The following is a 23,720-nucleotide window of genomic DNA, read 5'->3' as shown; positions in this document are numbered from 1 at the left end:
TGTGTATGCGTGTGTGTGCTTGTGTGTGTGCTTGTGTGTGGTTTTCAATCGCACCGGAACAATTTATTGAAAATAATTTACAATCCTTATCGACTATATTTACATTACGGTTTACCACATACGAAACAAAAAAGTAACTACGCAAGATGGATGAAAAATGATTAAGTCTTATCCTTGCGTTTTCGTGTTGCTGTTTAATATGTTGCTATACTTGCCGAAAGACTTGGTAAGTTTTCCGAATCCGAAACGATTTGGTTGCATTTCTTTCCTCTCTCTCTCTCTCTCTCTCTCTTTCTCTCTCTTTTCTCCCTCACTTCTCTTGCCCACTCTGCCGAAGCTGATGGCTTTTTTTCGCAACAGATTCTACTAACATCGAGGCATAATGTTACAATGCCACAGATTTAATAGCAACACACACACACACACACACGCATACACTCTTGCTCAAAACCTATCGGAAGTAAACAAAAGGTTTGTCTCCCACTCGTGTTGTTTTTTTTGTCATCCTTACGCATCTAATATTACACAACTCTCTCAGTTCTGTGGGGTGGGTGGTGGTGGTGGTGTGGGGAAATAAGTTTGCAAAAACTAGAAAGGGGCATTGGCAGAAAGAACGAGAAAAAGAACATTGCAAAACAAAACCAAAATTCAACAAAAGAAAATACTTATCAAATGAAATAACTTTGTTGTTGGGTGCCCCCTCCCGCGTGTGAAAGAAACCATCAAGAACAGACGAAAACAAACTTGTTAACAAAATTGAGTAATAAAAATTATACGGCAGAGCAGAGGAGAGTGTAGGCAGGGGCGGGGATGATGGTGGCTAGGCCGGGATTGATGATGTTGTTCTGTGACTGTATGGTGTTTTGTCCTCATCAGTTAGAGGGGGGGGGGGGGGCGTTGGGGAAAGGGAGAGAATATCCTGGCTGTATCCTGCACAGGAAGGGAAAGAGTAAAAGGAGAAATATTGACATTGTTTGGTTTTAATAATGCACCTGCACACTTTGTTTGCAAACTTAAAAAAGAGCCTTTCGTCGCGCATATTTGCATATGCTGCTACCCCCCACCGGGGAGGAGTGCTTTAAAATTGTGGAGCGGTTATGTATGCGCACACACACACATACGCACGCGCTTGGTGATAAGGATTCGTTTAAAGTAATGCTAATTCGAAGAAAAAAAACACTAATTGCCTTAAAATTACTATCCTTAGCCTGCATTTCTAATCATAAAAAAAATCCTAATTTAACACCGTTTGTTTTGTGCCAATTTCGTTACACGCACGCGCTCTGCGGCGTGCTCTCCCCCCGCTTGTAATGATGATAATATGCTTTACTGTTGCTACTGCTGCTGCTACAAACGGTAGCAGTGGATGCGCGCTCGCTGCTGCGCATACTATAGGTGAAAGCGTATCGGTTTTGTAAGGTTTGACAAATGAATGTGGCCGCGCGCGCGTGTTTACCCGCCTTTGCCGGAGTTGCGCCAGCCTGCGAATATCCTTTTAACAACGCTGCCTTGCTGCACAGCGCACAGTAGGCGGCGCCGGCCCGGTGTTTGTTGTGCTGGCAACTCTGTGCGGCTAGAGCGGCCGCCTCTACCAGCTTTATGAGTTGAAATCGAACAAATCGAACACACCCTCCGATTCGTTTAGGGACAGATTGTAGTCGGCGGTCGGTTCCAGCGGTAGGAAAATGTCCAGATCTGAAAGAAGGACAAGAGCAAAATTACTAAACTATATTTAAATGCAGTCTTATGGCGCTCTTATGACGTTTTAAATGCGATTATTTTACAATTACAGTCTACTTTGCTTAAATCAAGTGACACGATTCCCTAGCCCAGATTACCAATCGTTGTTACACAAGCTCTATATGTTGGCAGGTATGTAATATGATGCAGTTGAGGAGAAAGAGGGCTGGCAAATACAACAAAGCATTTCATCCAAACACCGGAGCTGAATCTCATGGTGCTACATGAACGATGTGGCCGCTTGTAAATACTGCAGACCCACGAGAGTTCAGCCCCGGTATCGATGATGATGACGTAAAACACTGCCACGCGTGAAACTCGACAAACACAGGCCACAAAACACCACACTCCACCACACAGTAACACACACACACACACACAAAAGTGGCAAAATCCACATAAACCACACACAAACAAAACCCTCATCTGCCCCCTCACAAACCATCGTCCCCTATCGATGGTCTAATCTCGATGAATACGTACCACCACTACCAGCCCTTGGCTCCCCCACACAGACCTGCGCTGCTTCTTACCCTCGGCTAACGTTCGGATGACGGTGCGAACCATCGAGCAAGAACTCAGACTGTGATGTGAAGAGCTTCGAACGCGGCTAATAACCACACAGATCACAGTTCCAAGTTCTTGCCGGATGCAACTCGCTAATCGAAGCTCCTCGTCACTCTCGCCGTGTAGAAAGCTTCATACACACACACACACACACTCCGACACACATGACCCCTGTGTGTTATCATACGAATGTGCACCCAACGATGCCATCCCACACACTTACCATGCATTGCGTCGAAATCCGACAGGCCGTAGCGCTGGTGCAGATTCTCCGGCGAGGACTTGGTGCTCGGCGGCTTTAGCGCCGACATCGTGCTGCCAAAATCGAACTGGAACAGGTTCGGGCTCAGCTTTGTATCCGACAGCGATGCGTTCTTGTTAGTGATCTCCTCCGGTATCGCTTTGACGCCGCCGCCGTGGATGTGATTGTTGTTCAGATGGCCCATCACGCCACCGGACAGCATGGACGACGAAACGGTGGACGACGAGCTGGAGGACGACGACGACGTCGCCATGCCGGAACCACCACCACCGCCGCCATCGTGCCTGGTGGTGCCATGATGATGATGCTCGTCGCCGTCCATCACGCCGTCACCCCACACGAACACGCCACTGTCCGCCGAGATGGCGGACGGTGGTAGCATTTCGCTACTTCTACTATTACTACTATCAGGCACATGTTCGGATTTAACTCTCACGCCAGTCTTGGACGTTGTCGCCGCGGACCCGATCATCGTCGTCGTTGTCTGACTAGCATCGAAATGCAACTCGGATGGATCTGCCACCGCAGCAGCAACAGCAGTGGATGGGTGGTGGTGGTGTTGGTAGTAGCTGCTGGTACTACAATCGCCCGCACCGGACGTACTGCTGGATGAGGCCAGCGGGCTACCGCTACTGCCCAGCGGCAGTTCGTACCGCTCGGCATGCACCACCACCTTCTGCGGCACGCTGCTGCCGGACAGGTTGAACAGAGACGCAACGGCCGAGTGTATGCTGCTCTCGCTGGCACCACCTTCCGCCGGTTCGCTCTTCATCACAGACCCTTCCTCGAACAATGCACGGTTGAGATTGCGCTGTGCCGCGTACGGGGACGGGTTTGCTGCACCACCTGGCGGCGTTTGGGGGAACACAAACACGGAAGCGATAAGCATCATATATATATTACACACCAAGCAAACCGGCGGCTTGTCCGACCGACTATCAATAGAGAGGCCAAACGAAACAATACTCACGCCTTGGACTGGAAGTTTTGTCCACTCGCTGGAAGGGCGACAGTACGGGCTCGAAGTTTTCCAGCAGCGGGTCGCCGGCGATCACTGCCGGACTGTCGACGGCGCCGGGCTCGTCCGTTGGACAGATAAACACGTCGATCTCTCCCTTCTCAGATTTTAGCACAATTTCTCGTTGCATTTTCTCGTTCATCCACTAAGCGAAAGGGAAACGCAGAAAACAGAACACACGCATAGATTACGCAACCAATTCAACCAACACGAAACACACGCAAATACGCAACTCACCTCCAGTTTAGCCTCTGGTGGTGCCTTAATAACAACGATCGTCTGCTCGCGGAACATCTCCAGCGAGCTCAGATCCTGACAGGTAAAGTAGCCTTGCTTCGTGTGCGCCATCTCCTCGTTCGTGGCCGTTCGCAGCTCCACGATCATCTCGTCCAGCATGTTTTCCTTCTGCTGCAACCGGTACCGTTCGCGCTGCACCCGCGTGTTGCGATCGATATTGCACACCGTGTTGCCGCACTTCCACTGGATGTTGTTCTTCGACTTCTTCTCCAGCATGCCGATGCCCTCGAGCACGTTGGTGATGTCGTAGATGCGCCGCTTCTGCACCTTCAGCTTCGTCGACGCGATGTTCAGATCGACCACCCCGTCCGGCGACTCGTTCAGCAGATCGATGAACTTTTTCGTCAGCAGCCCCAGCGACGTGTCGTACCTGTGTGGCGTGTGTGAGTGGGGATTTGAGATTCATTTTTTTAAACCGCACAACAGTACATTATTGTTCAACAAGTAAAGGGACATGCGGAAAAAAACACAAAAAAAAAACAAAAAATGCAACTTCATAGCGATAAGATTCGTACCTAGTTCGTTCCGAGTAGCGCTTCTTGGACGAAGAGGACGATATTGACGATGTGGGCGTGGAGCAGGTGGAGTTGGGCGTCTTCATGCTGCTGCCATTGCTGCTCTTCGCTATTTTGGCCGGTGTGGGAGATATGCTCGACGATTGTGACGATCGTTTGATGGCCTAAGAAGGATAGAAAGGTGAATTAAAGGGTGTCATTCGATTTCACAACAACCTGGACAAACACACAACCTTCCCTCCTTTTTTGAAACGCTGTCTCACTTACCCTGAAAAAGTTGGTGATCGGTGGATCGGCCGCGTTGTGCTTGCCACTGCCGTGGTGGTTCTGTTGCTGCTGGGTCGCATTCTGCTGCTGCTCCTGCTGTTGCTGTTGCTGCTGCTTGCCCCCGCTGCGTGAGGTTGTCGTTGAGGACGATGATGGCATGGTGGTTGAAGTGGGCGTACTACTGTGATGATGGCTGCTCCTGCCGTTGGAGTGATTGTTTCTACTGCTAACGTTACTACTAGTGTGTTGATGGCCACGCTGCTGCTGCTGCTGCTGCTCGGTTGCTGCAGCATGCTGCGATTGTTTGGGATGCGCCGGCGGGATGGATATTACCGGCACGGTCGTGAACGTACCCCCCACGACCCCGCACCCGTACCCGTGGTCGAGCAGGTGCGAGCTAACGTGCAGGTCCGGCTTGACCTCCTCGTAGTCATCGTTCGACACGTCACTACTGTTGCTGACCACCGACGCTTTCCGCGCGTAAACCGTACTGGCCCGACGCTCGGCACCGGCCACACCGCCACTCGCCGCCTTGCCACCGGCTTGATACTCAGCCTTTATACTTTGTCTACCACCAACACCAACACCACCACCACCTACTGCTCCTCCTCCTCCACCAGCGACCTTTGTTTGCTGCTTCGCGTACATCTTCCGGAACGGTGCGGAGCGCGCACTAGTGTTCTCACCGCGTTTCTTGCTGCCGCTCGCTTTCACGGGACACGGGATGATACACACGTCTCCTTCCTCTCGCCAATGTCATACATAGACCAACGTAGGCCACCACCACACCATGCCCATACAGCAAAACTGGACGTGCGAGTGAGCGCGCGCGCACGCACCCCCTTCTGCGCCACACAAAGGGGAGTGTTTGTGTGTGGATGAGTGGAAAGTTTGTGGTGTCGAAGGAAGCAGGACCTTTTTTCACCCACCCTCACCGTATCCTGCCCTCGCCTGCCCACACACACACGCACACTGACGGACGAGACAAGCGCGCGGTTCAGAATTGCACTGTACTTGCACGTTGCACTCACACCATACTTGCAAAACTTTGACTTTGGTTGGGGGTTGGGAGGAGTCCAGATGTCGGCGGGATTAAGTTTTTTGTTTGTTTTTGTTTTTGTACACTACTGGCGTGTGTCTTTCCTAGAGCTAATACCCGGGGGAGGGGCAGCGGCGATTCAGCGAGCGTAAACTGAAGGCATTCTGTGGCTTTTACTACACAACTGCTGCTGCTGCTGTTGCTGCTGCTTGCACAATTCGATCATCTGTGGATGAAAAAGAGGCAAAAAAATATTACTAAATGGTTACCATAATTGTGTGGACTGTCCCTCCCTGAAGAGTTCGAGAAATAATGTAAAATAGTACAACAACAATTCCATCAAGCCTGGTGACATTTTTAAATCAACAACTCCAACCATGGCGCCGATCCATCTCCACCACAATGATATGCAACTGCGCACTTTTTGCGCTTGCTATGCGCGCACCACCAGCAGCCCCCAACCGATCATTGCCGACACACCTCTAGCACCTGCGGAGCGCGCGCGCGCGTCTTCTTTCTCATAATGGTACGCGGCGGCGCACACTTTGTCCAAGAAACCCACAGTCGCGCGCAAACGGAAGATATAAAAGCTCAGCGAAAACGGCTCCAAAAAGAACGACTGACTGCGTGTGCTCCGTTGCTGACCATTAAGCGCCGAAAGAGCGCGTGACCTATATACATGGAGAGCTGACAATTTTCTGACAATCACTCTAAAACCCGAACCCCCGTCAACAACTGTCCTCCGGGGAGTGAGGAGAATGATGAAGGCAGCGAAAACCTTTTCCCTTCCAGGCACGGTAGACACGGAAGACACGGGTAACAACATTGTGCGATGTTGCACAAACCTTTGCCACGCTTTTGCATATGCATAATCAGAACTACCGGTGGGGGGAGGGAGTGACCGGTGGCGAGAATGGAAATGGAGCACTTTAAACTGCGACACGTACGCACAAACACACACACACGCGCGCACGTATACGCAAAGACATAGAATCGCAGCTTTGCAGACGAGACAACCATTTAAATTTACAAAATCTATTAAAACCCCTCACAAAACCGAAGGGAAGAACACCAGCGAGAGAGGCAAGAGAGGCGGAGAGACGAGCGGAGAGAGCGTTTCGAGCGAAAGTTTAACATTCCCGGCAGGCCGATGGGAGGGTCAAGGATGACAGACACACCACACACACACACACACACACACCACGGCGACGACTGCGCTTAGGTTGGGCAGAAGTTGGGCAGACATTGTAAATTGAAATCGAAAGCTTCAACACACCCGGACGAGAGGGGCTCGGAGAAAAGATAAGTATTTTACGGTAATGCCCACGCGGATTCCCACGTCCTACGCGCCTTACCGTGTATGCAATTGTTCTAGAATTGCTGCCTAGCCCCGTGCAAACAAAATGTCGGACAGTGGTGTCGGTGTCAGTGATGATGATGATAATGCTGAAGGGACACGATATGTGGCGTTTTAACGACACAATCTAAACCGTCCCAACACACACAAACACATAGAACGAGATCACAGGAGCAATTTTCCACAGGACTCCACGGGGGCAGGCACTTGCCGGCAATGAACGACACAAACTCACACGCCAGGCGGTTAAAAAGCAGAATGATTTTTGCCGGGTTTTTCGCGAGGGCGGGTGTTTCTCCGTACTCGATCACAAGGGTGTGTGTTGCATGTGTGTACCACCGTGTTTCGCCAAGAACCGGAGAGCGCGCCCTCTGCCAAGTGTGTAAGTGTGCAGGGCAGGGACGGATGATGGAAAACAACACATCCACCACATCATCGTGAAGCAATGGCAACACTACAGAATAACACACATCACTACACCGCACACCACACCAGAAGCAGCAGTGCCCCGTGAGAGAAACGTCAAGTACACAGCACCATCTCCTCCTCCTTCTTCCCTCCCCAATCGCATATGTTGGCGCGCTGCCTTTTTTGAGGTCCGGCTGGTGGTGCTTTCGCGCTTTGCGCGTCTACGCTGCTACGAACATTGCGAAGAGCCGCCCCATTGGGCCGCCTGCTTATGTGTGTGTGTGTGTTAGAGGGTTGATTCAGCGATCATCAGCGGCGGCACGCGCGCGCTTTTTCCAACCGCTCGAAGCGTCACTTTTCTTCTCTCCATTCATATGCTCTCTCTCTCTCTCTCTCTCTGCTCGCGCTCACGATGGAGGCACCGAGCCCAAAACGGCACCCTTAACGCCCCCTCCACTGTAGAAGGGTGTGTGCGCGCGCTCTCTCTCGCATTTTCTTATGCTGACTGGTACACCATATCACGACCACGACGACGCAGGGCAACTCAGTCAGCCGCGCGCTCGGTGTGGTGTGCTTGGTGTGTAGAACCGGCAACCCGGCAGCACCAACCCAAAGGCAAGTATGTAGCATGTTTACAGTACAGGATAGACCAAAACATACAAACACAGGACGGGATAGAGAGCACAGACACAGCTCGCTTTTCTCTCACACAACCTTTCGCTTTCTCTCTCTCTCTCTCCGTTCCCTATTTTTATACTCTTCCCTGAATACGAAGCGGTGCGCGGCCACATACATCAGCATACTCTCGCCGCTTTTCGCCGTCAGTGTAGAAGTGCGTTTGTGCCGTGCCGTGCTGTGTGTGGGTTGTTTCCGACAACAATTCTGGCGCGCGCGCGCGCGCGCTCTTCTTTTTGACCCAACGTCAAACAAACGTCAGTGTCGCAGAGGGAGATGACGTTTCTCGGGGTCCCAACCAAAGCTCTACACGGTGGTGGTCCCTCCATCAGCCCTTTTTCCCTGAAGGGGGAGGGGGGTTTGCTTTATCGAGAAGCGTTGCAAGCGAAGCGTGAAAAAAGGTACACTTCGAAGCATTCTGACAGGTGTAACAAGACAGCCGCTCCAGCGTAACGCACTGAAGCTCAGTGATAAACACACTTACACGCACACTTTATCATTTCTTCCGACATCCGGAGTGTGTGTGTGTGTGTGTGCCCTCTTAACAACATGTCGTTTCGTCGGTCCTTTCTGGAATCGAGATAGAAAAAAAGCGGTCTATAAATAGGTTCGCGGCACAATCGGTCCCCGTGCAAAAAGGAGCAGCAGCAGCAGCAGGCGGCGACTGTGCTCTTGGAGACAACTGCAAAATTTTCCCCTACGCACACAACAGTGGTAATGCTGGCTTTTTACGGGTTCCCCCCTTCCTTTTGGTGGAGAAGGTTTTGTCGAATTCCATTCCATGCTGGTATGGTGTCCCGTTCCGTCCCGTCCCCACCAGGTTCTCGGTGGCAAAATGGAGTTGCGAATAATGCGGTGTGGTGTTGTCCCTACTGCTCGTCGCTGCAACTGCATACACACATGTGTGCATCAACAACACCATTGCCGGTGTGTGGCGGCGAGAACGGTCGTGTCATTCATTCGCCTTCGCCATCATTCATATCATTCGGCTTCGCACAGACAAAACACATCGGCTGTAGAAGGTGGTATGCCAGCCAAAATGTGTATGCGCTGTAGTTGGGTCAAAACTTATGCCGGTTAGAGGACGCTAACAAACAAAAAAACAAAGAAAAAGAACAAATTACACGCAGTTGGGGGTCGTCCGTCCTCGTGCTTGGGTGGAGAGATTTAGAGACTGCCACTGATCTTCCCTCACACGCTGTCGTCCTGCACCACACACATGTGTGTCCAACAGCATTTTTTCCCATTTCCCTTCTTCTGATATGCGGCATGTTACTAAGCCTTTCTTCTCGCGCACACACACACACATGCACATGCACCACATTTTGAAGAAGACAGTGACCTTTGTACGATTACGCACACATTTGCACGCCCCGTGATGGATGGATGGTGAAGTGTGCAGTGTGCACCCGCGTGCACAGATTTTGTGTGTTGCTGTCTGGTTGAATTTTAGAATACTCGGCATCAACACAGCATATCATGGGGTCGGGGGTCCAGTCCAACGTGTGTGCCGGCACTGAAAAAGAAAAGAAAGAAAAAAACCCGCACCGCAAACCTTTCGACTGGCATTGTGGTACATGTGTGGCTGGTAATTTCCACTTGCCGACACAAGGACTGGCTTTGCTGGCTGCTGGTCGTTTTTTTCCCTTCTCTCCTATTGTGTGAGTCATGCAGCGATATTAGATAACCAGAGAGCACTGATTGTGCAATAATAAGCGGCAAATTTGCAACAAATTACACATTTCACATGTATGATTGTTCAGAGGGCGTTGTGCAACCATATTTACTCCTTCCTTTATCTGCCTCAGATGGCATTTTATAGGCACCGGATGATAACCAAACGAAGCAGACCACTGTTAAGAGTTAATAGAAAATTCCACTGTAGGAAGGGAGGGGGGAGCGATCAGAACGTCCTACATGTCCTTCTAGTTACAGCTTCTGATCTTAAAAAAAAGCTTTGCAAGAAGTAAGACATGTAAAAGTAAGTAAGCATTACACGTGTAGTCTTCCGCTTGCATTATTGTATCCTCTTCTCTCGGCTACGCTTTTCCCAAAATAACAAAGTTCAAACTATTTTCCTTACCATGTGTGTGTGTGGGTGTGTGTGTAAACGGGTGCTGGTTTTCGTGTTACCAAAATGGCGCATCGAGTGATTGAGCAATAATAATAATAATAATACGCAGCCGGACAGGTCAATCGCCACACAACACCGCGCGCCGCTCTGAAGGCAACATGTGATTTCGCTCTTTTTGCGCTATCTTCGCGGTTTCTCCATCGAATACATACACACACATACACGCCGCCGCACGGCATCAGCATCGTCTTTCTAATCATTAATTCGTACAGAGCATCCGGTGTAGAAGGAGCAGCACTAATGGGGGACGCGAGAACCCATCTCACAACACATCTCACACCCTACACACCAAGCACACACACACACAGCCCTGCACGGGTTTACAACAGCACCACCAGCCAGCCACCGGATGTAAACGTTAAAATGAATGATGTTTGGAAAGCAGGTTTCAAAACAATTTCATCTCCTGGCTGTTAGTGCCCATCCCCCTCCCCTTCCTTCTTTTCATTTAAGGAATATTTTCGCCTCCAATTGCCTCCTCTCTCTCTCTCATACTCACACGCATACACACACATATTTATGATCCTATTGGAGGCATTCCGAACGGGTGGAACGGTTCTCCAGAAGGGTCACCGAAAATCGCAGCACCAGCAAGATTAAAGCAAAGACCGCCAATACCGGATACGGGGAGAGCGATACCAAAAAGCTCGAAAAGATCCTGAGTGTGTGTGTGTTTGTGTTTCATTCTTCTCCCTTTCGGTCACAATCACAACCGAGCCCAAACACCAATCTATAACCATCACCAGAAAAATTGTACACAAATATGCGCCTACAACCCCCTCACCATCATCTCGGCTCCTTCGCATCAGAATCGATAACGACGCGAATTCAAAGAGGCTGAAGAGGGTGACGCATCACCAGAGCACACGCTGTACAAGTGTGTGTGGATGTGTTGCACGTTTCATTCGCGCGTCTACAAAAGCTACCTCATAATTCCAACTCCAAAGTAAAATCCGCTGTGTAATAATGCGCCCCGCTGGGGGGGATGGACACCGACAAACGCGACGTCCTCCGCACGCACAGCATAGCAAGCACCAAATTTTTAGAGCAATCCCAACGAAACGAACGAAAACATTTGCGGATCGGCGGCAGTTTAAAGAGCGAAGAAAGAGAGAGAGTGAGAGTGAGAGTGAGAGAGTGAGAGAGAGAGAGAGAGAGAGAGAGAGTGAGAGAGAGTGAGAGAGAGAGAGAGAGAGAGAGAGAGAAATTGCGAGACAATCCTAAGTAAGCGGGTGAAATAAAACCGCGACGCCGCGCATACACGTACGTAAGGGAATAAAATATGCGATCAAGCGCCCACTAAAGCTGCCACCTCGAATCGCAACCCCTCCACGCCGCGTACTCCGCGGTCAATTATCACTGTGTGCAATATATGGACTACTATCCTGTAAAGAAAAAAAAACCCTCCAAGCCGGAAAACTGCGCGACACGGCCGATCATCATCATCATCCTCCGAAAAGATCTTTGCCAATGGTTTTGAAAATGTCCCCATAGGCCAGTGGTGATGACGTTTGGTTGGTCATATCAAACACACACATACACACAAACACACATCGGGATCATTGAACACAGCAACAAGAACAATAATAATGCGACGCAAACCGGTGGCGCGCCGTTCAGCATAGCACCGGGAGCAGCATAACATAATTTAAACCCATCGATGAGAGGCAGCAACATCAGCAACCCACACACACACACAGAGACGAGCGCGGTCACGGCCGCTAGAAGGGACTGATTTTGGGAAGCGAGAGGCAATAAAACAAAAAAGGAAGAAGCATTGCGCGTCCGCACTGCCGCCGCCAGCTGCGAACACGCAGAACACAGGAGGAGAACGGGACCCTGGGCAAAGGAAAGCACCAGAAAACGCACACTAAACGCCTGTGTTTACGCCTGTGTTAGAAGAAACAACGCCGGACACGGACCAGCAAGCGCGAGACCGGCACACCACTCCACACCGAACACACGCACCTGGGTGGGGGGAGTGGGGGGAGGGGGAAGGGGGGTCAGCATTTAAAGCGAAGACACACACAGCAGTTCCGCGGAGGATTGTTGTGTGAGAGAGCGGGGGCAGGGGGGAATTTGAATGCTGTGCTCCACCACCCGCTAAACCAACCCGAAGGCTGCTAAAACGGTAGAATCTGCCGTCTTTTGCACTGAGCCTTTTAGTGTAGAGGGGGGGGGGGGGGGGGGGTGATGGCTATTAGAGCTAAGGAGAAAAGCAGCACACGGCCCTGACGACCGAGCGAATCAATTTGCTTAGGGAATAATAAAACGCCGAATTTAACTTTCCTTCGCGCTACGGCAATCAAAATGGCGACAGCAAAATCTCTGCATCCTGCCTCACACTGTGGGGTAACAAAAAAAAAAAGGGAGTGTGTGTTGATGTAGGCGCTTAACACACATTTTCAAATTGCAACCCTCCGATAGTAGAGAGGCATAAGAAAACGGAGACGGTGCAAAGAGATCTCACAAGAACAACAACATTCTTCGCACCGGGCATCACAGCAGCCGCTTGTGAAAACCCGGCTGTCATTTCGATTCAAACTGTCACTTTGCACAACTGACATTTGGGTACATTCATATTGTCCACCTAAAAACAAAAAAAAAACAAAATTGTAGTAGCAGCAGCACTGTTGACGGAAGCGCGCAACATCAACTTTGTTTTTACCCGCCCAAGGACCCGCCACACGCATCCCCACCAACACCCCACACGGGGCGATTGCCATTCAGGCATACTTCCGGTCAAACTAACCTAGTGCTGCTGCTGCTGCCTCCTGTGCTAAACGAGCGGTGCACAAACACGGGGACGAGTGTAGACGAGGTAGTATAGAGGTCATTAACGTATGGAACCGCGAAGTAAACGGACGAGCTTTAAAGTCCCCACATTGTGTGGCTTTAAATGCCTTACGCGATGATGGTCGCGTCTGGTTGATCATACACAAAACGTAACAAAATGAATGTTCCGTCCTCGATCGATCGCGTGTGTTGCTCTCCCTCTCATGCAAAATAATACACGAGAAGGGATGGAGGGGGGAGGATTGTTGAGAGACCCCCATCATCAAGCATAAATCGGACCCCAACCAAAATGTGCCCTCGACTTGGATTTTAGTGATGATGGTTCTCGCAAAGCAAATGGAGAGAAGAAAAAAAATAAACACTCTAATATGGCAAAAAGGTTCAGTTTTGGAGAATGGAGCTCACCACCCGCGGGGCAGGATTAGAGCAAAGCCTCTGTGGCGGTGGTGGTAGTGGTAGTGAGTTGAAGTGCTTAAACTCGAAGGGATATTTGAAAAATAATATCTCTGAAACTAAATCCTTTTCCTGCTAGAAGAAGGTGAGCAACGCGACCACCATCATTCGATGCATAGGAATCCCCCCGATGCGCTTGGTTGACAGGTCCGAAACGCGACACACACATAAAGACACAGGCACAAGCCGCCAACGAAAAGGGTTGTTGGTTGCTTTCGCTTTCCATGCCGTCCAAGGCGCATAGATGACTGAGGCTACCGATGCTGGGAGGCAGAGGCCGAGAGAACTTGGGCTGTGTGCATTCACGTCGCCGTAGCTCAATTGCGAACCTCGAAACAAAAATCCCCGATATCCCGTGCTGTAGGGTGACTTGTGTGTCCCGTTGCCCCTTATGCTCCATACTCCATCGTTCGCTTCCTAAACCAATACGCTGTTGAACTGTTTGCTTGGGTCGGTGTATGGGTGAGAGGAATACACCACCACTGTAAGAGGGAATCCACTCTGGGTGGTTTCCTTTGGCAGAGCAAAAAGCCAATTCCTCCCAGGTGCCGAAGGTTACTATCCTGCCGAAACCTTCCAAACGCACCCAACAACCCTGGCGGGCTTCCGGCTTTCGAAAGATCCTGGGCTGAATTTAGGCTATCCGGTCGTGCCGCGCTGGGGTGACACGACCATAAAGTGATGCACACACACACCCGGTGTTTTGTCTAGCAAAGCGCCCGTCCACTTGGCATATGCATTTCTACGGGCTAAATTAAACAAACACACACACATCCATGCTTTTTCGCTTGTAAAGCCAGTAAAAAAAGGGGAAACATCAATTGGTTCTGTGTTTGGTGCCTCTTCCATCTATTCTCCGAAGCGCACAGCACAGCAACTCACTCGAAGATTCATGTTGATTTCCCTCTGTCTGTGTGTGTGTTGATGACTGCATTCTGATGCACTCGCCGTACCGACCGGCGTGTGTTCTTCTCCCTTCGAGCCACATTTGCACCCCAAGTGTACGGTCGTGTACATGGCACAGTCTTCCAGATCCTTGCAACGCGCCGAACATGCCCAAGTGAAACCTACAACACGGTTTCCCAAGGGGTGTGTGTGTGTGCGTCTCTGTGTATTATGCTAATATAGAGCAAACTGGAACGCACAGTCGTAAAAATTAAGTCCAATCCGGGTGCGTTTTCCCAATTTGCCATCCATGGGAAAGTGACGATGCAGCAGCGCTCGCGCGCGTGTGTTTGTGTGTGAGTGTGATTTGAAGGGATGACGGCACGATAATCACGGCAATCACGGCCTTTTTGGCAACGCAGGGAGAAGACTCGATTTACCCTCAAACAAATCGGTACACCGGCCGGCAGCAGCACACATACACACACACGCAATCGCGGACCCTCTCTTTTCCAAGTGCGCGCGATCCTTCAATTAAAAAGGGCTGTGTAGTTTGGCATCGATTTCGATCGTTCTAATGGTTCGTTCGTTCGTTCGTTCTTCTATTTTTGCTTGGCCCCGCTCTTCTAGGGTTTGCCTTGTCTTCGTTCGCTTAAAACGGGGGGAAAAAAAGGAAATGCAATTGTAAGTGTGGACGATAAAAGGTAAAAATGCGCAGCAGTGTGAGGGCATCACCACGGGCGCACTAATCAGCACCATTCGGTGTGGATCGTGGAAAAACGCCGCCATGTGCCCCTCTTGAAGAACAATCCAAAATATATTACTCACGCTCACGCAAAGATGTGTTTTTCTTCCTCACAGCACACACACACACACACGCACGTACAATCATTACGCCTTGTGGATATGGCCTCCCTTCTAGGCAGCAGTCAGCAATTTTGTGCTGACTCGTACTGCTGATATGTATGAAAGGTGCTGCTACCCCGCATGCAACCCCCCACCCACCCGGGGGGCAGTAAGGAAGTTGCACCTTTTCTCACCTAATGCGTGCATATGTGTGTATTGGTGTGTAGAGGGAGCTCTGCTCGGAAGCTGGTATATGTTATCAATGTTATCACACATCACACCCATTGTAGCTTGATCGGCGCTTCCAGAGCAAGAGCGAAACAATAGGAGGGCAAGCAAACATGGGGAGGAAGATTAGTGGCAGGCTAGAAGAGCTGGAATTATCCACCATTGGAAAATGGTTGCTAGAAGTATGTGCGTTTGCGTGTGCGTGTGTGTGTGGAATGCTTTGCTGTGGTATTACAAGCCTCTGAGGCCTACTCTTCCAAACGCCGTGCGTTGTTCTCTTGAAGAACGTGCCCAGCACACACACAGCACACATACACACTGAGCACAACAGTGGGGAGCTGTCACTTTGCTCTATTCATGGGCCGATGACATTTCGAACGGTTTCGATTGCGATTGTCAGCAGCAGCAGCGGCAGCAACGGCGAACGGTTTGTGGGCTGCTGCTGTGTTTTTTTTACGCACAGCTAGGGCACACACAGCGTTAGAAGGTAATCGAGTTCTTCACACATTTTTCACAACACACACATACAATGGCGAGCCGGGCGGAAGGCGGGGGACCTTCGTACACAGTGCGCTGACAGAACGCGAATATTCATGTGTGTCTCTGCAGAGAACAAAATCAGCACCACCAATCTTCGGGACAGCCACACACTCACACACGCACACCAGATACAAACCGCATGTGCAAGAGGGTTTGTGGGGAGCTCGCGCGCGCACACACATACGCACACATACACACATGAACAGAAACGCGCGCGCGTTCGTACACACACCGGAAACAGTTACGCTCTTCTTGCTCGCGTTGTACTTTTCTATAGCACGCATGCACACACAAAACCCATGCTTCTCTGCCTCCTGTGTGCCGAGTATGCCGATGATGGCCATGATGTGTTTTTGACAAGATCGCGGTTTCCCTAGGATAGGAAAATGAAAAGGGAGGCCGACCCCCACTCCCCAAATTCTATATGACCTCCCTTCTCCACCGGGCACACCTAACACAGACCAATCACACACAAAAGGTATGCACGCACAATTTTGTTGTTTTTTCTTCTTTTTCTTCGCTTTCTTCTCATCTTTTCACGCTGTCAAAATGTTTTGCCACAGCACCACCACACACCACACCCGCGGGCCACTCTTTTCTCTCTGTGTTCCATTTCTCCATTCCATTTCTAACCAACGATTATCAAATGCTTCTTCACCGAACAACAGTAAACCTCCCAACAACAACAACAGCAAAACTTCAATGGCCGACCACATTTGCATTTTCGCTGCTCCTGCTATCAGCAATAGGGGCTCGCCACCCTCCGCACGATGAATCAAAGTCACACTTTCGTGGCGGTGTATTGGGCCGACGCACGGGAAAACAATAGAGAACAGAGACATGGGTGGACTGGGAGTCCCCAGTTGGGATGGAGGGGGAAGCGAACACTTTGATTCCCACCCACAACCCGGGAAGAGACTGCTTACTTGCGGGCAATTGCACCAGAGAGTAAATGGGAGGAAGAAAAAAAAAAACCGCGCACCTCTTGCTATCGGACGCGACGAGAACACACTGTGACGAGCCGTGCGGTGGCGCTACAGGAACCGTATCTGACACACACAAGACGGCGGCGACGGTCGACGATTCACACACCGCTTCGCCTTGGCCTTCGTCGATTATTCTGTGTGCTGTGTGAGAAACGCGAGATGCAGAAACGACCTGCACACACACACACACACACCCAGGCACGCACGTACGCAGGCATAAAGGCGCCTTTCTGATTGCCGCGTCCCTGCCTTCCTCACGCTCTTCTCTAATACCTTTTTCACATTGGCCAGGCCAAGCCCCTGTGCTGTTGTCGCACCGAGAAAAGGGAAACGACTGCTTCCCTCCTATCACATCTTCTCACGCGACTCTTGCCGACTCTTCCTGCGATTGGTATTACCTGTGATTTAGCAGTGGAAACTGCCACTGCTGCTGCTGGTGGTGGTCTTGTTACGGACACACACTGCTCTACTGTCGAAGCTGCTGCCTGTCCGCTGCTGCTGCTGCTGTTTCTGCTGATATGCGCTGCTGCAAAGGCACAGCGCGCTCGTGATTCATTCTCTTTCTCTCTTTCTCTCGTCTCTATTGCGATGGGTGAGATTGCTGTGTGCGTTCCGCTTGTACAACGGCCGCGCGGCTTTACGGGCAATGTTTCGCTGTGTGCGTGCCTTCTCTACGAAACCCCGAATGCGGACACAGCCAGCAAAATCGATTAACGCAGGAGTATGCATGGGCATTCTTTCAACGAAACGCGTTTCATCGTTTCGTCGACTATTTCACGCCTGTCAGCTGCAGCAGCAGCAGCAATCGCTCTAGCTGTCTATCAAGGGAGAGTTGTGTCAATGGAAATGCACAAACCGACAGGAAAAGAAAACGGGTGGCACATTTTGCGAAACAATAAAATAAAAAACGTAACCCCCCAAATGATCCTCTAGCTGCTGTGGAAGTGCAAAAATGAGCAAAAAAGCAACTAACAACATGCAACGGACCGGACTGTCCCACAAGTGACGGTGTTGATTTTTTTACTTTTCACCCTACTCACGATCAAGGGAGCCGTGCTATCAAGGAAACGACCCTTTTCTAAAATTGTTACAGTCCAGTCGAAAGCTTGGAAACGCTTCGCTCCTTGGACGAAGAAGCACTGTGGTGACTTTTACCTTCGCGTTTCCCTTCCTTAAAATGGTTTGTTTCCCCCTTGCTTATATTGTACGCCATTTCACCTCTGCTGCACACTAACCATATATTCCCCCCCACCCGACGTAACCATGCAAAAGCATGCACGGGCGCAACAACTGCTACAGCCACCGCCGCCGCCGCCGGTGGCACCCCTTATTCTCAGGCGAAAATAAGACGCTATTGTTACGCACTGTTGCATTGTTCTCACACACACAACATACAGGAAGGTAACTTCTTGTTCCGGAAAGAGAACAGGGGAACCAACCTAGGATGAAAGGTACGCGCAAAAAGGACTTTCTTGTCCGCCCTGGAAGCAACGCGACATGCATGCAGCAGCAGATGTGTGAGCCGGCGCTTCACAGTGCTCTCTCCCTCCCCTCTATGGTTTTGCTGTTTTGGCCCTTTTTTCATACGATACACACCACGTGGGTTATTAAAAATGGAGCACAAGAAGTAAGAGGAACACACACACACACACACACACACACACACACACACACACACACAACACACCACTGCAATTGCATCCGAAATTGTGTGTGCTTCCCTTTGTTCCGGCTTTTGTTCGCCGTGTCCCTTTAGTGACGTTGGGTGATTGGGTGCCGTGAAGCGATTTATCTCATGCCATGTACTGTGGTGTTCGGGTATCGCTGGATTTGTTACCATTTTTCCTGCTCACCTGGATGGCTGTGACCTTGCGGATCAACCGAATTTTGCAGCAAGAAATATCACCCAATTAGGTGACCATTTGTCTATTGAGCGCCGATATGACAACAACAACGGCAGATGTAGAAGATGTCTCGGGGTGCAATATTTCACCGAGAATTACGGTCAATCTGCATCTGTGCTTACGCAAAATGGTTTAAAGATTCTACAAATGTGTTTTTTTTAACATTACTTACTCATTAGTGATCGCTCCCCTTCCAGCTGCTCTCGATCTGCAAAAGGAAATGCAAACAATTAAAATTGGATTGCTTAATTTTCATTTTTTTAGCCAAAATGCTTCGTTACGATAAAATTACCGATATGAATGATATTCGCATAGAAGTGCTTATGAGCTTTTATAATACTCAAAATAAATAATAATTCCACCTTCATAATTACTCCCAGTTATCGGTTAGCATGATTTTAAATTTAAACTGCTCATTATTTTGCTTTCCTATCCACTGACAGTCGCGCGCACCCGTGCAGCTCCCTCTAGGACGATTCGTTCATCGATTGTGTACAATGTTGATGTTTGCTCGTTGCTCGACGGCTACGCGCGCTTCTCGCCGCCAACTGTCAAAATCACCCAGCCGTGGAGGAGCAGCAAGCAAGGGCGCTCTCACGCACACAGGCCCACGCGCGGCACAGCTGGCTCCCTCGCCGCAACCGGCGCGCGATGGTGTGCGTGCAAACGCGCCAACCCGGAGAACTGTCAAACCGTCCGTTTGCTGGCGGGCGCGCTCGTACGCATACGGCCAAACAACATATGGCAATGACAACAAAAGCAACGACCGCTGCTTCTTCCCCCCCCTCCCCCTTCACCCGGGACCTTTCACAGGCGCACACATACACACAGATACACTTCTCTAACGCTCAACAAATACACGGCACGCATACACGCTCCGTTGTTTAAAGGTTTTCGGCCAGGGAAGTCTCTACTCGCCCGTTCTGTTCAATCCAACGCAACGGAACGCGCTGATTGTGGACGAAGCAGGACGGGTGGTTCGATATGTCGCTGCCACACACTCCCTCCTCTCCCCCTCCACGAATCGATCGTCATCTGTTTCCATTCAAGAGCTCCAATCGCCGCCGCGCTTGGGCTAAGCCGCGCTTTGGTGCGCGCGGCAGCGGGCGAGAAATAAAAGCGCTACGCGTGTGTCCTACGATTACCGAGGAACATACGCAACATAACTAGACGACGCACGCATTTATGCCGTATGCTTTGGGGCATTTGGGGGAGGTGCGTAGGTATGCGGGAAGCGCTGGAGCTGAAGCAATAATCGACTACTACCGCCATCATCATTCCGGTGAAGAGCAAAAGGCAGCTTGGAGGACTAAAAATACATTGTTACTGATTCAGCATAACCCTCCCTCTCGCTTTGCTGACGCGTTTGATGACTATGATGATGATGATGTTGGTCTCCAGTTGCCATTGTACCAACAAACCACCGAAAAACGGATGCCGCTGAATCGGACCAACCCGGCAACTTGCTGACTTGCTGGGTTGCGAAGTAAAACACTCCCTCCCCCTTCTCCCCCCTCCTCTCTCCCCTTCCTTCCGCTGCACGCCGTAAACGCCAAAGCGCCCCGAAACGTCACTACGCAAATGTCAGAACGATGCTTGCTGAGAAAAAGCTCTCACCACCCGGCCAACGCAGATTGCTTGCCCCGGGAAGCTCAAGAAAGCAAAAGGTTAGGGAAAAAGAAAAGAAATTCACACACACTCACATGTGCCGGTGTTGGACTGTTGGATATGTTAATGTGCGTATCCCTTCGCCGCACATCGCAGTAGACTATGAAGCGCGTTCCGCGGGCAGCAATCTACACACACACACACACATATCGAGCCGACAAAACATAAAAAATGCACACAACATCCAAACCAGCATAGAATGGAAAATCAAACAGCATAAGCGGACACCGTTGCGTTAAAAAAGCTTCCTTCCATCACGCGCTTTCCGCCTCTTGCTTTCCGGGGGCAGTTAAAGTGACGCAAATTTCCCCTTCACACCCCTGCTGCTCTCCTCCTTCATTGCCTCACCGGCTGGAAGGAGTGCAGAAGGTTTTAAAATCGAAAATCGACCTAAACAAGGACGGGGGTAAGGACAGCAACAGCCAAAGCAGCGACGCAGCGAAGAAGCAGCGGTCAGAGGATCCTTTCGTCCGATCATCCCCGGGACGCGTTTCTTCCTTTTCGCTGCTTCTCGCCTGCCTGCTCTCTCCTATCCATTCTCTTTGCCCATATTCCCATTCCTCGGGTTTGTGTGTGTGTGTGTGTGTGTGTGTGTGTGTGTGTGTGTGTGTGTGTGTGTGTGTGTGTGTGTGTGTGTGTGTGTGTGTGTGTGTGTGTGTTTGCCTTTGCATTCCTCGTCCGGGAACGACACAACACAGGGACACACGGGCCAGCAAAAGGGCGAAGAGAAGGAAGGTTGGTACTGTTTTCTTGTTTGCCCCCCGTACAAGGAAGACTCGGGTCCCTCGACACTAGAAGAAGGGAGAGAGAGAATTTCGCCAGTTAGTCCCTTACCGCGTATGCCTTTGTGTGTGTGCGTGTGCTTACTTCAGGAGAGGTCTTGTGACGATGTTGTGGTGCACACAACATAACCATTTTTACACATTGCCGGACCGTCTTCTAACCGTCCGAGGTTCCCTTTTCACACCCTTCCCTCCCTTCCTAGCTTGCCCAACAGTTCACGCTTCCTTCGATATGCGCTTCCCTTTCGATTGTACTCGAGGCTTTCCGCAAACACACACACCACCATCACCAAACGTCGCGCATTCCTGCACCAACAAGAAGAAGAACAAAAGCAAATGCGCTCACGCACAGACACGCACGAACGCACACACAACAGAGCACGATCTAAGCAACCACACACATCGGCCCGCGGCGCATTTGTGCAGAGCAGTAGGCGGCGGGTGTCAAAATTGTAAAAATGCAAAACCACACCACGGCGACGGCCAGGCACAGTGGCAGAGCAGGCCTGTCATAAAGCTCGCTCGCCCTCGAGCGCGCGCGCACACATATGTGTGTGTGTGGCTGGTCTGCTGTTGTGTCAAAAGCACGAGCAAAATGGGAAAAGGAAAAGAGGTTGGAAAAAAGATCACTACGCCACATTCTAAGTTTATCAGGAGACCGAGACCGAAAATTACACACCTTGGTCGCCCTCCGACTCCGACTGCGGCCGGACAACAGAGACAGGCACACCCCGGAATGGGGAAACACACGATGACAAACATGCCGGAAGCCAGTGGTCAGCTTTTTTTCGGACCCTTTCCATGCATGCCGAGCGGCCGGCCTGTTCACTAGCACCGAAAGGGAAAAGCGGCGACAGGACCGCGTTGCACAAGGGTTCTGCCCTGCTCTTCCCCGTCAGCAATGAAAATGACATACCCCTTCCTTGGGGGGAGAGGGAGGGTTTACCACACAGTGTCAGCGGCGCGCGCCATGAGGGCCAAGGGCAGATACGATTTTTTTCTTCTTCACCCAACTGTGGACGGTGTGGGGCGCGCTAGTGGACAATTCGGGGATTACCACCTTCGCTTACCGATTGGTGATAAGGGAAAAGGACTGGACGGGGGGGAGTGGGCTGCTCACCAGAATATGCGTACCGTGTCGTTCGTGGTGGGTTGCGTGTCTGGGACGGTCTATTCCTTCTTCAAAAAACCTTCCACACACACATGCCTCGAGGCGCGTTTGTTGTCGATGTGCTCGGATTTTCCAACTGGCCAATTCGGTGCGGTCGGGAAAAAAAGGTGGGCTTTTTCACTGGTTGGCAGGTTTTTTCCTACCCTTATAAAAACTACGCCGCACACACGGCGACGCACAAGTGGGTGCGCTCACGTTCTTTTCGCTGTCGCGCGGCGTTCGACGTTTTGTGCTTGACAGCCAGCGAAAACCTCGACACGGCCGCCCCTGCTGCTGCTGCTGATGCTGCTTAGCGGGAAGTGTCTGACTTTGCACTACTTGTATTCTTCTATCATCATCACCATCATCATTATCATCATCATCATCGTCGTCAGCATCTATTCATTGGCAGCTCGGACCGGGGGCGCCATTATCGAAACAAAAAGTGATGGAGAGCGCCACAGTGGGCACGGAATTTCACTTACCCTTTACGGCGATTTTTCCCACCAGGAAACAGCTCGGCTACGCTCCCTCACTTCAGAGTGCCATTGAGGGGAGGGGGGGGGGGGGGGGGCGTTATGATGATAGGCCCGGTTTTTGGGGGGAGAAAATTCCAATTTCAAAGCCCTTTTTCTAATCGTTCGCCACATTCACTTTGCACTCGAAGAGGGAAGAACACGGATTTGTGTGTGTGTTTGTGTCCCTCTAAACATTCAGACCCATTGAACCTAATCTGGGCTGCTGCTGCTGCTGCTGCTGCTGCTGCTACTGCTGCTGTTGCTGCTTCTGCTTCTGCTGGCTGTATATGCGTTGTGCTCGCGCTGTCGTCCGCCTCGATGACACACGTACGCGTACGCCGAGAAGCCGAGAACCGTCAACTTTCCACCCAAGCGCACTTTTTGCGTATACGAGTATCGGCTGTGTATTGTTTGTTTAATGTCACTTTCCACAACTAAACAGCGGGCACAACAGCATTAATTATTGCGAAATTAAAATTGCACACCCACTCTTCGGTGGCCGGAAAAGTGCTTTTCCTATGCACGACGGTAGACGGGCGGGTTGCTTCGATCGAACGTTGACGAGGAATTATCCGCCCAGCGAGAACGGAAGGATCGTCGCGGCATCGACACGGACCATCACTATAGCGGCCCCGCTCAAACAATCGTTTTGTTGATGATGATTGTTCCCAGGTAGCAATATTGA

At 50.7% G+C, this 23,720-nt stretch overlaps 1 protein-coding gene across 7 annotated transcripts; it reads right to left on the bottom strand.

Annotated features, from left to right (window-relative positions):
- Nucleotides 1-970: 970 nt before the first annotated feature.
- On the bottom strand, nt 971-23,690 carry LOC4576969 (transcription factor E2f1). Of its 7 annotated transcripts, none has more exons than XM_001238427.4 (8): nt 23,003-23,690; nt 19,090-19,125; nt 4,667-5,931; nt 4,400-4,563; nt 3,825-4,254; nt 3,540-3,732; nt 2,531-3,415; nt 971-1,695 (listed from the first exon to the last, which is right to left on the bottom strand). In XM_001238427.4, exons 3-8 carry the CDS (start codon nt 5,312-5,314, stop codon nt 1,598-1,600), a joined length of 2,418 nt encoding a protein of 805 aa, XP_001238428.4. In that variant the 5' UTR covers nt 5,315-5,931; nt 19,090-19,125; nt 23,003-23,690; the 3' UTR covers nt 971-1,597. The 7 variants fall into 7 exon arrangements, with proteins under 7 accessions (XP_001238428.4, XP_061500435.1, XP_061500440.1 ...); XM_061644451.1 differs by having other exon boundaries at nt 22,502-23,676; XM_061644456.1 differs by having other exon boundaries at nt 22,488-23,673.
- Nucleotides 23,691-23,720: the final 30 nt, after the last annotated feature.

The sequence above is a fragment of the Anopheles gambiae genome, chromosome 2 (genome assembly GCF_943734735.2).
Source record: "Anopheles gambiae chromosome 2, idAnoGambNW_F1_1, whole genome shotgun sequence".
NCBI classification, from domain to species: domain Eukaryota; kingdom Metazoa; phylum Arthropoda; class Insecta; order Diptera; family Culicidae; genus Anopheles; species Anopheles gambiae.
This window is presented reverse-complemented; position numbering and strand designations above follow the sequence as displayed.

Coding starts and splice junctions, on each gene's coding strand:
- LOC4576969 (XM_001238427.4), bottom strand. CDS start 5,314: ATGTACGCGAAGCAGCAAACAAAGGTCGCTGGTGGAGGAGGAGGAGCA. Junction 4,564..4,666: donor CGATCACCAACTTTTTCAGG/GTAAGTGAGACA, acceptor TATCCTTCTTAG/GCCATCAAACGATCGTCACA. Junction 3,416..3,539: donor CAAAACTTCCAGTCCAAGGC/GTGAGTATTGTT, acceptor AAACGCCGCCAG/GTGGTGCAGCAAACCCGTCC.